Source organism: Schistocerca nitens, chromosome 4 (genome assembly GCF_023898315.1).
Source record: "Schistocerca nitens isolate TAMUIC-IGC-003100 chromosome 4, iqSchNite1.1, whole genome shotgun sequence".
Classification (NCBI taxonomy): Eukaryota; Metazoa; Arthropoda; class Insecta; order Orthoptera; family Acrididae; genus Schistocerca; species Schistocerca nitens.
Window position 1 is genome coordinate 866132474 of NC_064617.1, and position 16681 is coordinate 866149154.

At 41.7% G+C, this 16681-nt stretch overlaps 1 protein-coding gene across 1 annotated transcript in view; it reads left to right on the forward strand.

Annotated features, from left to right (window-relative positions):
- The window catches only part of LOC126251904 (proton-coupled amino acid transporter-like protein CG1139), a 179162-nt gene extending 164142 nt beyond the window's left edge, over positions 1 to 15020 (forward strand). The window contains exon 10 of the mRNA XM_049952630.1: positions 13406 to 15020. Within this exon, the coding sequence (XP_049808587.1) occupies positions 13406 to 13635 (230 nt within the window). The 3' untranslated portion in view covers positions 13636 to 15020. The remainder of the gene's footprint in view (positions 1 to 13405) is intronic.
- The last annotated feature ends 1661 nt before the right edge of the window (positions 15021 to 16681 follow it).

The following is a 16681-nucleotide window of genomic DNA, read 5'->3' on the forward strand; positions in this document are numbered from 1 at the left end:
AGCACTCACAGTTCCTCTGTCCGCCCCCGATTCGAATGCGTAATCCGTGAACAAAGCCGAGTTCATTGAGAATAGAAGACTGAACGAAAGGTAATAAAAAGGACAAGGAAGTCCAGGTACAATCCAGGGTCGAAATCCAATAGCCAGAACCCTTTAATCGATAGAAGCTCATGCAACAGACTGTACTAACATAATCAAGGCTGACAGGCTGGCCCCGTAGTATCACACACATGTTGTAACTTGCCGGGCTGAATCCTTGTATTAGTTCACGTCACAACCGGATGTAGTGAAACATTTCCTCACCCAGTAGATAGTGCGCAGTGTTCCTGACCTACCTTGCTTTGCTTATTCAATATTGTCTTCTCGGTAGCTGCGTCCGTCTCACCTAAATCACACTGCAATTAAGAAGCCAGGATCCTAGATTATGTTTCCCAAAATCAAAATCAAGACCATATTCATTGTTGAACACTTATGACAACCACAGTGCGATTTATTTGTTGTCACTCACACACACAATATTCAAGTGACCAAGCCTCTTAAACTTAATAATCGTCTTATTAGGCAGGTCAAAAAGTTCCAGTCTTTAACAATGTTCTCAATACGCGTTAAATGTTCAAAGCCGAATACAATTACACTTTTTTGGTACCGACCGGAAAAGTTAAGCTTCTGTTTCAAGTTTTATCACATCTCATTCCGTCACCGACTTGCCGCACTTTGCTCCATGAGAATCTAACCGAGAACTAACCGAGAACTGCACCAGCTCGTACCTTATATAGACGAGTGCTTGAATATTTGACTATTTCTGTTAATATATTATAGTTTATAATTTCCCAGGTTTTGAAGTTAACTATTGCGTTTTATTACTTAAATAACATGAGTGAGCTGCATCAATTTGAATGCGCAGAACTAACTTATGCATCCGCAGTGGGAATTCCCGACTTATAACTATGGCAGCCCTCTTGAACAATAATTTTTACTTATTAAAATTTACTTAATTCTTAATTAATGCCCTTACAAAGTTGAGACTGGAGTCATTTTACGTAGAAAAATATAAGTAGCAAAAGTATCAAAACAGATCTCGGAATTATTCAATAGTTTGGTCAAAATTGGCACTGAAAGTCATACAGGCTACAGATTTCAAGTCTTAACATCTATTTAACTAATAGACTTTAGGTTAATTTAAATACTTTGCTGGAATCAGTGAAATTTAGGTTTTCTTTTGGATGTAGTCTTATAGCTGAATTTGATCTATTAGCTCACTTGAATTTTACTTAATATGTATGGCACAATATACGTCGTTGTTCATAACTTTTAATAGGATGCATTTCCAATAAAACTAATTAGCTCAGTACTTTCAGAATAGACATTAGAATGTACTGAAATAATAGATTTTACTAGGGGAATTTTATTTAAACTATTTCTGAATTCTGTGCTATGAAGCTGAAGGCCACAGAATCTGTAGTCGGAATCTGAGTAATGAAATGAAAAAAAAAAAATAATTTCTTAACTAAGTTACTGAAGTAGTGTAGCGTAAAACCAAAACAGGATAGCAGTGGGCAACCCTGCTTCGTTACAATGTCCCAGGTAGTAATTGTCAACTTCGATCTGCAGTGCCGCTGAGGCGATGTCGAAACCGGCCGTTGGTGGGGATATTAAAATTGTGCTGAATATTACAAGCCGCCCGTAGTGGCCGAGCGGTTCTAGGCGCTTCAGCATGGAACCGCGCGACCGCTACCGTCACAGGTTCGAAGCCTGCTTCTGGCATGGATGTGTGTGATGTCCTTAGGTTAGTTAGATTTAAGTAGTTCTAAGTTCTAGGGGACTGATGACCTCAGATGTTAAGTCCAATAGTGCTCAGAGCCATTCGAACCATTTTGAATACTACAGTGCAAGGGAAACACTTTAATATCAATACATGTTTAAGTAAGTATAGACACAAGCTTCCAGCACAATTCTCTTTACCAACGCAAATTTTATCATAAGAAAGCTGACGATTCACGTATCATCTTCAAGGGAACTGGTGGAAAAATATTTTCATTCTGCTTTGGATAATTCTCTTTCTGCTTCTTGCCGGCCGCGGTGGCCGTGCGGTTCAGGCGCTGCAGTACGGAACCGCGGGACTGCTACGGTCGCAGGTTCGAATCCTGCCTCGGGCATGGGTGTGTGTGATGTCCTTAGGTTAGTTAGGTTTAAGTAGTTCTAAGTTCTAGGGGACTTATGACCTAAGATGTTGAGTCCCATAGTGCTCAGAGCCATTTGATTTTTTCTGCTTCTTTCGTATTAACATAATCGTAAAATAAAAAGGCGAAAACACTAATTACGCCAGAAGACGGTTTATAAACAGAAGAGAAACGTATCTGATGAAAAACACTGTGGAGACTTGCCCCCATGAACCATGGACCTTGCCGTTGGTGGGGAGGCTTGCGTGCCTGAACGATACAGATAGCAGTACCGTAGGTGCAACCACAACAGAGGGGTATCTGTTGAGAGGCCAGACAAACATGTGGTTCCTGAAGAGGGGCAGCAGCCTTTTCAGTAGTTGCTGGGGCAACAGTCTAGATGATTGACTGATATGGCCTTGTAACACTAACCAAAATGGCCTTGCTGTTGTGGTACTGCGAACGGCTGAAAGCAAGGGGATACTACAGCCGTAATTTTTCCCGAGGGCATGCAGCTTTACTGTATGATTAAATGGTGATGGCGTCCTCTTGGTTAAAATATTCCGGAGGTACAATAGTCCCCCATTCGGATCTCCGGGGGGGGGGGGGGGGGGGGGCTACTCAAGAGGACGTCGTTATCAGGAGAAAGAAAACTGGCGTTATACGGATCGGAGCGTGGAATGTCAGATCCCTTAATGGGGAAGGTAGGTTAGAAAATTTAAAAAGGGAAATGGATAGGTTAAAGTTAGATATAATGGGAATTAGTGAAGTTCGATGGCAGGAGGAACAAGACTTTTGGTCAGGTGAATACAGGGTTATAAATACAAAATCAAATAGGGGTAATGCAGGAGTAGGTTTAATAATGAATAAAAAAAAAGGAGTAACGGCTAAGCTACTACAAACAGCATAGTGAACGCATTATTGTGGCCAAGACAGACACGAATCCCACGCCTACTACATTAGTAGAAGTTTATATGCGAACTAGCTCTGCAGATGATGAAGAAATTGATGAAATGTATGATGAGATAAAAGAAATTATTCAGATAGTGAAGGAAGACGAAAATTTAATAGTCATGGGTGACTGGAATTCGAGAGTAGGAAAAGGGAGAGAAGAACATAGTAGGTGAATATGGACTGGGGGTAAGAAATGAAAGAGGAAGCCGCCTGGTAGAATTTTACGCAGAGCATAACTTAATCATAGCTAACACTTGGTTGAAGACTCATGAAAGAAGGTTGTATACATGGAAGAACCCTTGAGATACTAAAAGGTATCAGATAGATTATATAATGGTAAGACAGAGGTTTAGGAACCAGATTTTAAATTGTAAGACATTTCCAGGGGCAGATGTGGAGTCCGACCACAATATATTGGTTATGAACTGTAGATTAAAACTGAAGAAACTGCAAAAAGGTGGGAATTTAAGGAGATGGGACCTGGATAAACTGACTAAACCAGAGGTTGTTGGGAGTTTCAGGGAGAACATTCAGGAACTACTGACAGGAATGGGGGAAAGAAATACAGTAGAAGAAGAATGGGTAGCTTTGAGGGATGAAATAGTGAAGGCAGCAGAGGATCAAGTAGGTAAAAAGACGAGGGCGAGTAGAAATCTTTGGGTAACACAAGGTATATTGAATTTAATTGATGAAAGGAGAAAATATAAAAATGCAGTAAAAGAAGCTGGCAAAAAGGAATACAAACGTCTCAAAAATGAGATAGACACGAAGTGCAAAATGGCTATGCAGGGATTTCTGGAGGACAAATGTAAGGAAGCAGAGGCTTATCTCACTAGGGGTAAGATAGATACTGCCTATAGGAAAATTAAAGAGACCTTTGGAGAAAAGAGAACTACTTGTATGAATATCAAGAGCTCAGATGGAAACCCAGTTCTAAGCAAAGAAGGGAAAGCAGAAAAGTGGCAGGAGTATATAGAGGGTCTATACAAGGGCGATGTATTTGAGGACAATATTATGGAAATGGAAGAGGATGTAGATGAAGATGAAATGGGAGATACGATACTGCGTGAAGAGTTTGACAGAGCACTGAAAGACCTGAGTCGAAACAAAGCCCCCAGAGTAGATAACATTCCATTAGAACTACTGACAGCCTTGGGAGAGCAAGTCCTGACAAAAATTTACCGTCTGGTGAGCAAGATGTATGAGACAGGTGAAATACCCTCAGACTTCAAGAAGAGTATAATAATTCCAATCTCAAAGAAAGCAGGTGTTGACAGATGTGAAAATTAACGAACAATCAGTTTAATAAGCCACAGCTGCAAAATACTAACACGAATTCTTTACAGACGAATGGAAAAACTGGTAGAAGCCGAACTCGGGAATGATCAGTTTCGATTCCGGAGAAATGTTGGAACACGTGAGGCAATACTGACTGTACGACTTATCTTAGAAGCTAGATTAAGGAAAGGCAAACCAACGTTTCTAGCATTTGTAGACTTAGAGAAAGCTTTTGACAATGTTGATTGGAATACTCTCTTCCAAAGTCTGAAGGTGGCAGGGGTAAAATACAGGGAGCGCAAGGCTATTTACAATTTGTACAGAAAGCAGATGGCACTTATAAGAGTCGAGGGGTAAGAAAGGGAAGCAGTGGTTGGGAAGGGAGTGAGACAGCGTTGTAACCTATCCCCGATGTTATTCAATCTGTATATTGAGCAAGCAGTGAAGGAAACAAAAGAAGAGTTCGGAGTAGGTTTTAAAATCCATGGAGAAGAAATAAAAACTTTGAGGTTCGCTGATGACGTTGTAATTCTGTCAGAGACAGCAAGGGCCTTGGAAGAGCAGTTGAACGGAATGGACAGTGTCTTGAAAGGAGGGTATAAGATGAACATAAACAAAAGCAAAACGAGGATAATGGAATGTAGTCGAATTAAGTCGGTGATGCTGAGGGAATTAGATTAGGAAATGAGACACTTAAAGTAGTAAAGGAGTTTTGCTATTTGGGGAGCAAAATAACTGATGATGGTCGAAGTAGAGAGGATATAAAATGTATACTGGCAATGGCAAGGAATGCGTTTCTGTAGAAGAAAAATTTGTTAACATCGAGTATAGGTATAAATGTCAGGAAGTCGTTTCTTAAAGTATTAGTATGGAGTGTAGCCATGTATGGAAGTGAAACGTGGATGATAAATAGTTTGGACAAGAAGAGAGTAGAAGCTTTCGAAATGTGGTGCTACAGAAGAATGCTGAAGATTAGATAGGTAGATCACATAACTAATGAGGAGGTATTGAATAGAACTGGGGAGAAGAGGAGCTTGTGGCACAACTTGGCTAGAAGAAGGGATCGGTTGGTAGGACATGTTCTGGGATCACCAATTTAGTATTGGAGGGCAGCGTGGAGGGTACAAACCGTAGAGGGAGACCAAGAAATGAATACACTAAGCAGATTCAGACGGATGTAGGCTGCAGTAGGTACTGGGAGATGAAGAAGCTTGCACAGGATAGAGTAGCATGGAGAGCTGCATCAAACCAATCTCAAGACTGAAGACCACAACAACAACAACAACAACTGTGGGAGATGAAAACAAACATAGCAGAATAACTGAGTAGAATATTAATTAATGCAACCAACGTCAATGCGTTTTGAGACTCCCTACTTGTTGAGTTAACCTGTAACAGAATACATTAGCACACCCAACTTCCCTTCCTCTCAGGTCAACATTTACCAGGAAGAGACAAATTACATCTCCAAAAAAATGGTTCAAATGGCTCTGAGCACTATGGGACTCAACATCTTAGGTCATAAGTCCCCTAGAACTTAGAACTACTTAAACCTAACTAACCTAAGGACATCACACACACCCATGCCCGAGGCAAGATTCGAACCTGCGACCAAAGCGGTCGCGCGGTTCCAGACTGTAGCGCCTAGAACCGCTCGGCCACTCCGGCCGGCAAATGTTGTTCAGCTCAAGCGTCACATTGGCTTGAATGTCGGTTATGTCGCGAGTTTCTGCATTTTGTCGTTTTGTGGCAGGTTTGAATTGATAACACCAAGTCTCGTCACCGGGATGATTTTTTTTCCAGAAAAGAAACGTCCGGCAGCCGTCCAGGCGTCGTTGGTTTTGTTCGGGAGACAAGATGAGCGCGAAAAACATTGCACACGCTTTCCTCTCGTTCAGAACATTCTGGCGAGCGTACTCAGTACTTAATTTAGAGATGCTGCATCATTGCGATTTGTGACACAAAAACTCTGATGCACTATGTGTTCATTCATTGTTGTTGGTAAGTGAAGGACACAAACAGAGTCTTCTACATCTACAGCTACATGGATACCCTGAAAATCACATTCAAGTGCCTGGCTGTATGTGATTATTTCTTGTGGGGGTTTATTCTCTATTATTCCAATCTCGTATAGCGCGCGGGAAGAACGAACACCTATATCTTTCCGTACCAGATCTAATTTCACTTATTTTATCATGGTGGTTGTTTCTCCCTATGTAGGTCGGCGTCAACAAAATATTTTCGCATTCGGAGGAGAAACTTGGTGATTGGAATTTCGTGAGATGATTCCGCCGCAACAAAAAACGCCTTTGTTTTAATGATGTCCATCACAAATCCTGTATCATTTCAGTTACACTTTATCCCCTATTTCACGATATACAGAGAGTACTGCCATTCATTGAACTTTTTCGATGTACTCCGTCAATTATATCTGGTAGGGATCGCACACGGCGCAGCAGTACTCTAAAAGAGGACGGACAAGCGTAGTGTAGGCAGTCTCCTTATTAGACCTATTACATTTTCTACGTGTCCTACAAATAAAACGAAGTCTTTGTTTAGCCTTCCCCACAACATTTTCTATGTGTTCCTTCCGATTTAAGTTGTTCGCAATTGTAGTTCCTGGGTATTTAGTTGAATTTACGGCTTTTAGATTAGACTGATTTATCATATAGCCGAAGTTTAACGAATTCCTTTTAGAAGTCATGTGGATGACCTCATACTTTTCGTTATTTAGGATCAACTGCAAATTTTCGCACCATACAGATATTTTTTCTAAATCGTTCTGCACTTTGTTTTGATCTTCTGATGACTTTATTAGTCGATAAACGACAGCGTCATGTGGAAACAACCTAATAGATTGATCAGATTGTCTTCCAAATCGTTTGTATAGATAAGGAACAGCAGAGGACCTAGAACACTACCTTGGGTAACGCGAGAAATCACTTCTGTGTTACTCGATGACTTTCCGTCAGTTATTACGAGCTATGACCTCTATGACAGGAAATCACGAATCGAGTGGCGTAACTGAGACGATATTCCACAAGCACGCAATTTCACTACTGCTTCTATGGTACAGTGTCAAAACCCTTCCGGAAATCCAGAAGTACGGAATCAATTCTTCTATAAACCCCCACATGAAATAATCACATACAGTCAGGTGCGGTGACCTTGGAGGCCAGTAATTTAAGGATGAATCATTTGGTCCAGTGTGACCGATCCACCGTTCAGTAATCCTTTGATTTAAAAATTCCCTCACTTCCAGTTGCTAGTGTGTCGGTGCCCCATTCTGTTCGTAATCTAAGTCGTTTGAATTAGTCTCCAACTGTGGGAAAAGGAAGTTCTCAAGCATGTAGAGATATGTGCTTCCTGTAACAGTGTTCGCGGCAAATAAAAATGGACCATACACATTTTCCCGCGAAAATGGACAAAACACATTTAATTTTGGAGAGTCCCTCTCATGTTGTTCAACTTCATGAGGTTGTTCTGTTCTCCATATTCTCACATTATGTCATTTCACCTTTCCATTTAAGTGGAATGTTGCCTCGTCACTATAAGCGTAGAAGAAAACTATCATCCCCCATCTTGCGAAGATCGAAGTTACAGAACTCCACGCGTTGTTGTTTGTCACCTGCAGGAATACTTTGCAGTACCTGAATTTTGTATGGTTTCATGTGTAAACGTCGACGCAATACACGCCAGACGGACATCGAGGGCATGTTGAGCTGTCGAGCTGCACAGCGAACGGTTTTCCACGGAAACTTTGTGAAACTATGGCGGATGTGTTCGACGTCTGTGTAAGGCACTCGGGGACGGCCCGGCGATTTGCCTTTACTGAAGCAACCTGTTTCTCGGAGTTGTTCATGCCATCAGTTAATGCTCTGTGCTGTAGGAGGATCCACACCATACCTAGTATGAAAGTCACGCTGAACAGTTATTACTGACCCGCAGTGCGCAAAACGTAGACTATTAAACACTTTCTGTTGTCCCGAACCAATTTTAGTAGAACTGAAGTGGACGCACAGTATTTTTACAGAGTCCAATTTTTTATCCAATCCAATCTACCTACCATCACGAAAGATGTTGATGAAATGATGAGGACAACACAAACACCCAGTCCCTGGGCAGAGAAAAATTCCCAACTCGGCCGGGAATCGAACCCAGTACCCTGTCATCCAGAGGCAGCAATGCTAGCCACTAGACCATGAGCTGCGGACGTAATACTCGACAGTTTGTTCTTTCCAATAGTACGTTGCTCACTTACATATCTCTAATAACATAAGAATTACGACTTTTATGAACCGGATGATTCTTTTTGATACAAGGTGTATCAAAAAGAATCATATACGAGGGCAGTTCAATAAGTAATGCAACACATTTTTTTTCTCGGCCAATTTTGGTTGAAAAAACCAGAAATTTCTTGTGGAATATTTTCAGACATTCCCGCTTCGTCTCGTATAGTTTCATTGACTTCCGACAGGTGGCAGCGCTGTACGGAGCTGTTAAAATGGCGTCTGTAACGGATGTGCGTTGCAAACAACGGGCAGTGATCGAGTTTCTTTTGGCGGAAAACCAGGGCATCTCAGATATTCATAGGCGCTTGCAGAATGTCTACGGTGATCTGGCAGTGGACAAAAGCACGGTGAGTCGTTGGGCAAAGCGTGTGTCATCATCGCCGCAAGGTCAAGCAAGACTGTCTGATCTCCCGCGTGCGGGCCGGCCGTGCACAGCTGTGACTCCTGCAATGGCGGAGCGTGCGAACACACTCGTTCGAGATGATCGACGGATCACCATCAAACAACTCAGTGCTCAACTTGACATCTCTGTTGGTAGTGCTGTCACAATTGTTCACCAGTTGGGATATTCAAAGGTTTGTTCCCGCTGGGTCCCTCGTTGTCTAACCGAACACCATAAAGAGCAAAGGAGAACCATCTGTGCGGAATTGCTTGCTCGTCATGTGGCTGACGGTGACAATTTCTTGTCAAAGATTGTTACAGGCGATGAAACATGGGTTCATCACTTCGAACCTGAAACAAAACGGCAATCAATGGAGTGGCGCCACACCCACTCCCCTACCAAGAAAAAGTTTAAAGCCATACCCTCAGCCGGTAAAGTCATGGTTACAGTCTTCTGGGACGCTGAAGGGGTTATTCTGTTCGATGTCCTTCCCCATGGTCATAAGATCAACTCTGAAGTGTATTGTGCTACTCTTCAGAAATTGAAGAAACGACTTCAGCGTGTTCGTAGGCACAAAAATCAGAACGAACTTCTCCTTCTTCATGACAACGCAAGACCTCACACAAGTCTTCGCACCCGAGAGGAGCTCACAAAACTTCAGTGGACTGTTCTTCCTCATGCACCCTACAGCCCCGATCTCGCACCGTCGGATTTCCATATGTTTGGCCCAATGAAGGACGCAATCCGTGGGACGCACTACGCGGATGATGAAGAAGTTATTGATGCAGTACGACGTTGGCTCTGACATCGACCAGTGGAATGGTACCGTGCAGGCATACAGGCCCTCATTTCAAGGTGGCGTAAGGCCGTAGCATTGAATGGAGATTACGTTGAAAAATAGTGTTGTGTAGCTAAAATATTGGGGAATAAAATGGTGTATTTCAATGCTGAATAAAACAACCCCTGTTTCAACCCCTGTTATATATATATATATATATATATATATATATATATATATATATATATATATATATATATATATATATATATATATATATGGGTAAGATTAACAATGATACAGCCCAAAGTAAGTATACGGTGAGAGAGACAACTGGGAACGTAAGAGCCGCCATTGAGTGCAGTATGAAGTATGGTCCTAGTTAGTAGAAATGTAATTGTAAAGTAAGCTTTCCTCTTCACTTCCCTTGTAACGGGGCTTAAGTGTCCACAGAATCGAAGTCAGGTGAGGTTGAAGGGCAAGGAACAGGCCCTGCTCCTACTTTGAACCATATTGGCACATTAACTGTCGTCTTTCAACATCAGCAAACTGCCGGTGCTCCATTATGCTGTTGCACGTTCTCCAACAAAGGGGAGCATTCTCAAACAGTCCTGGAACATACATCCTTCCATCTAACCCCATTAGACGATCACTCAGTACACCTAAACGCAATCAATGAGAAATCCTTGTGATGTGGAGAGTCGTGAAAATTAGTCCAAGAATGTGTATCACGAAAATGAAAAATATCATAGTGCGTCAAGTCAGCTTCATCCGTAAATAAAACGTTACTTGGAAGCCAATGGTTGACAGTAGCCTATGTCTCTGCATCCACTGACAGCATCTACGGCGCAACCAAATCTTTGTCAATTATATGTTAACATAACTTTGTACATTGGTGGCAACTAACACAGTGAAATATCTAATATGTATTGACACATATTTTTTTCAGTTTCAACATTTTCTTGACAGGGAACTAGCAACTTTATTAAACCTCTTAAAGCGTTTATTAACGATTGTGTCAACCTATTAGGCGTTCAGCCCCTATTCCCCCAGCGACTTTTCCCGAGAACGACTTTGCACCATAACATCGCTGCGGAGAGTAAACAGATGCATAAGCGTCTGCACAACTTTCTTTTTCAGGTCAGGTGGCTAGCCCTTTGTACACCTTCGTCGTGCGCGAAGAGATGGATATTGCAGCTGTGTGCCCAGCACAGTGTAACTTTCCAGCTATTAATTCACCTACGCTATTTGCTGAGGGTTAGAGGCTGATATTTGTCCCGTTTAGAATTATATACGGGGTGAAAAGTATTTAAACCGACAAACTCTGGGAGGTTGTAGGGGACTTCAAAACAAATATTTTTCCCTAATGTCATTTTTTCCTAAGAGGATTATTTAAACCGGTGGAGACCGTATTACGCTCTTCAGTTGTTACAGGCCGCATTACGATATTCAGTTGTTGGAGGGCGTATTACGCTCTTCAGTTGTAGGCAACTGCTGTCCACCAGTGTAGTAGTGCATTGTCTTTGTTTACTAATGGAGCGATACAGCTGGAGTGAGTACACTGATATGGTTGGTGCGTACTACATCCAAATCGCCGTACCCCGCATCATACGACCTTTGCTGCTGTGTACCAACGTCTGCATGAGACCGGGTCATTGAGTAGATTACCTAGACAGGGACGCCGTCGCACGGTAAAAACGCTGCAATTTGAGGAAGCTGTCTTGCAGCATGTGGAGCGGGATCCTTCAATCAGCACTCGCGCAATTGCACGTAACATGGGGACAAATGAAACGAATTCCAGAACAGTCCTTCGAGAGCAATTGTTACGTCCATTTCACTTACAGCGTGTCCACAACCTGGAACCAGCTGATTATCCGCCCAGAGCACAGTTTACGCAGTGGTACCTGGAACAATGTGAGATGCATCCTACATTTACATCCTCTGTGTTTTTTACCGATGAAGCAACGTTCGGGCGTGATGGAGTCTTCAACAAGCACAATTCGCATGTTTGGAGTGAGGGTAATCCACATGTCACAGAGTTACTAGCGCTCATGAAGTGCGGTTCTTCGTGAATGTGTGGGTCGGTGTAGTTCGGGACTGTTAAATTGGGCCGAATCTGCTACCTAGGCCATTAAATGGAAGGCACTATTACAATTTTCTCGTCAGAGCATTGCCAGAATTGCTGGAAGACGGCCCGCTCCCTACAAGACAACGCATATGGTGCCAACATGACGGGGCGCCGGCACATTTCAGTCGTCGTGTGCGTCGATTCCTGGACCGACGGTTCCCAGAAACGTGGATTGGCAGAGGTGGTCCTGTACCATGGCCTGCTTGATCCCCAGATATGTCTCCTCTGGACTTTTTTTGTGTGGGGAGAGATGCGCAACCTTGTTTACGCAACTCCTGTTGCATCAGAAGAGGATCTGGTTGCCCGGATAGTAGCAGCAGCAGGAACAATTCAGGATACTCCTGGGGTTTTTGCCCGTGTCAGACAGAACATGATCCGACGGTGTAACCTCTGTTTACGTGTCAATGGAGGAATTTTTGAAAATCTACTGTAATTGAAATTGGGTTGTGTTAATGTGTTGTCTCTTGGTCATAAAAAAATGGAAAAGTGTTTGTTGGTTTAATTAATTTGCCGGCAGAGAAATCTTCCTGTACCTGTTTAATTACTCCTCATAGGAAAAAATGACATTAGGGAAAAATATTTGTTTTGATATATCCAACAACCTCCCACAGTTTGTCGGTTTAAATACTTTTCACCCTGTATAGTAGGGATTCCTGATATTTCGGGATAATGAGCCTAGAATACCAACCAAAACCTGTAACGTTTTGAATAGATTGAGTTTTAATCTTACATCACGTGCCCATTTTGATATGAATTCGGGGAGGGGTGGGATGGGGGGTGAGGGGGGGGGCGGAGCCTTTAAATCGGTACCAATAGTTTATGAGAAACAAGAAATTCATTAAATATGTCTTAGTATATGGAGGAACTCACCAATGCTGTTGCTGTTGCAGTCTTCAGTCCGAAGACTGGTTTGATGCAGCTCTCCGTACTAGTCTATCCTGTGCAAGCCTCTTCATATCCGAGTAACTAGTGCAACCTGCGTCCTTCTGAATCTACATCTCTCGGTCTCCCTCTACGATTTTTACCCCCCACACTTCCCTCCAATACTAAACTGGTCATCCCTTGAGGTCTCAGAATGTGACGTATCAACCATACCCTTCTTTTGCCAGAGGGGAGTACACTGTACTCTGGTGTGACTGTTTGAACTGTGTCTTTCATTTGGTCTGAATTTGTTATCACTTATTCCTACAATGATGAAATGCCTTTTACCTCACTTGTCACATCTTTCACTTACTATTTTTTACGTTACAGAAAGAAACACTTTATTCGAAACAAGCTGTTTTTGTAGTCATACGAAAACCAGTTCAAAAATCGGAAGTCTTTTCCAGGAAGGAAGAGGAGGTGTAAAATACATGCAAACACATGTGTGGAGTAGTTGTGGAGCAGAGGGAGGACTGCGTGTGTGACAAATGTTGGTCTGCTTACTGCTTGCAGTGGGCGTGGCGGCGGCGGTACCGGAGCTGGGGCCCGTGGTGTCGCTGGTGGGGGCTGTGTGCTTCTCCACGCTGGGCCTGCTGTGTCCAGCGGCCATCGAGATGGCCACCTGCTGGCCCAGCCGCTGGCTGCTCGTCAAGGACTCGCTCATCATCATCCTCTCGCTCGCCGCCCTCGTCTCCGGGTCCTACACCAGCATCCTCGAGATCATCGAGGCGTTCGGTTCGTAGCACTAACCACTCTGCTCCACCGTGTCGGTGGGCTGTGGCGAGGGCTGCCCACTGATTGAAACGGCGATCCAGGGACCTCCTGGTCTTCTCGTAGCCACTGTGTGGTCACTGCCAAACGTCCCTCGTGCACACAGCGAGACGAGCAATTCAGCCGTCGTCATGATATCTGCAGTTCCTTATAAGACCACTGTATTGCTTCTTTGTAATAGAAACATGTGAAAGAGAGCCCTGGAAAATTAATGACGTCTAGGAAATCCACTCATGTATGTAGATACCATGTGGCCAGTGGAATGATGAGAGAGCCTTTTATGCGAAACTATTACGAAGCTCGGTGTCGGCATCTCGCAGAACTAATAGACCCTCCCTTGTACTGCTTTTGGCTGTACTGTGTAAAGTGATACAATCTAGAGACAGCTGTGTGACAACTTTGTGCCTTGTTCCACCCCAACAGCATATATAATATTTTGTACAATTTGAGGTAAGCTGTATGTAGAAATTTCCCATATATTCGTAATGTGGCATGAGCTTAGATTTTTTTCCTTATATGCTTAGCACAAAAAGAAAAACACGCACATTACAGAGTGGAAAACACACTGGTGAAGTATAAGTAAATAGAAATAGACACATTGTCAGAGAGAGAGAGAGAGAGAGAGAGAGAGAGAGAGAGAGGGAGGGAGAGAGGGAGAGACAGATATATAAACAGAGACAGGTGGAGAGAGAAGAGGCCAGACGGATAAGAGATTCATTTCCGAAAGCTCATCTTGTGTCTTGAACAATTTACAGTTTCAAACGAACTCTTTCTAGATCGGAATCCTGCAAAATGAGAACGCAGTTTCAGTTTCTTGCCCATGTGCGTACTATACGATTTTTTTGGGGTACTGTTTGCTTTTTTAGTTTTACAACTATAAAGAATCAGAAGAAAGAAAATATTGTAAGAGAAACGATCATGTAGGAACCAGTTTATTATAAATATCTTTGTACAGCAGTGCAGTGAATATTTCCACTGATGGCTAAAACATTCTGAGAAGCAAGATTTTCCCAATAGGTAGGCAATAAACAGCTCCTGACCATGTGTAGAAGTATTCCACATATTATGTTCCGACCATTACGACGTATTTTCTTTGAAAGTAGTTTTTCTCTGATGGGATTGTCTTGGTATAAGGTTTCAACTTTTTTCTTGAAATAATTATAAACTGAACAACACATCACACTCCTCATAGAAATAAAATATCCATGAATATGGCTTTAAAACTCAGATATTATTATTATATTTTTTAGTTATTTTTAAAGCTTTTGCTTGAAATATTTCGTGAAGATTGTTATGTATTTATTATTGGCCATTCTTTACCAGAACTACTCCTATAGATTTATGTCCCAAAGATGTTACCAAATATTATTTATTTCATTTTTTTGAGATATTAATATCTTGTCTTATGAAAAAGACACAATTGTAATATTTATTGTGATAAAGAAATATTGTAATGTTAGAATGTAAAATAAAATTTATTTATAGTTTTAGTGTCCAATTTCTGTTTTTGTGCCGTACTGTATCTTGCTGACACAACAGCTTGCAATGCGTTTCTGTGTTGCATATTTCTTTCAAAAATCTTCCTACGCTCTGGGCTACATTACGTTAGAAACAACAAATTCTGAATGACATAACAACTATATGATTTAGATTAGATTAGATTCAGTTTTAGTTCCATAGACCCAAAAATGAGATGATTCTCGTGGGTGTGGAATAAGTCAGAAAGTATAACATAAAAAACATAAAACATTTGAATATAATACTTCTCTGATCATTTGTCAGAAGATTGTCAAAATATGTGAATACATTACAATAAACTGGAACTGATAATATTTACAGAATTAGTACACTGTCAGAATGAAACACAGTTATGCACTTTTCTGTTAATCTGTCATACACAAAATACCTAACTTGTCTGTTGACCAAGTGTTTGACTTAAGCTGGTCTAACAGTCCCTGTTAAGGTATTTATCTGTAGAGTAGAAGGAGTTGCCTATCAAACAGTCTTTCAGACTCTGTGTAAACTGTACTGTATCTGGAACTAAGTTAATGAATGACGAGTTTACACTACACCTTCCTTTTTGCAAACGGTAATGTAAACGATGATGATAATGCACATTTTAGGAATAAGATATTACGATCCTTAGCACCATCCTCATGTTATTATCAGAGACGAATGGATACAGTGGATAAATATCTTCGTCAGAATATTCTTTGTTACAAATAAACCTAAATCTGCCAAAATATTAAAAAAAAGAAAAAATCAAATACACACACACACACACACACACACACATAAATACATGTGCACGCGACGAAATACTATCTTGATCTTGTTCTAATCCACAGAAAACAAGGGAAGTGAAGTGACTAAGCTGAGTATTTAGAGAAAAGGGATCTTGTGTCTAAAATGAATATTTCAAGGGGTGCGACATCTTGAACGAACAACGCATGTGAGTGAACTGTGTTTCATAGCCCAAAATGGCGTACCGCAACGACGCTAGAGGTGCTACTTTGGAAAATAAGTCACTGTAGTTTGTGGTGTGTCCGTGGTGGTGTTTATCACTTTTTTCCAGTCCGTGACTGGGTTGTCCACACAGTGCTTTACCTCTCAACATAAACATGCAGACAGTTTTTCAATGTATGCTGCCACAGCATCTAGTTTTTGAAAAGGCAAGCGAATGTGCAACGAAATTTTCACTACAACTGTATTGGTAAAAGAAATGGAAACTGGGCCATTCAAGTAATAAGGAACAGGAAATCGTTCTCACAGATAACTGTTCACAATGCAGAATTTGAGGATATGGAGTTGGATCGTGTAGCGGAAGGCTCTTCAATAAACACCCTCAACGTGCCTTTCAAATGCTGAATTCTAAGCCACTCCTAATCATGACAGCAGTGACGAGTATCAGTAAGCCACACTTGTCTCAGACCACCAGTAATGGTTCCATATCAACTAGTATGCAGAAACTGCACATACTATGAGTTTATGTTTTTCTGTAATGTTAAAGTTGATCGT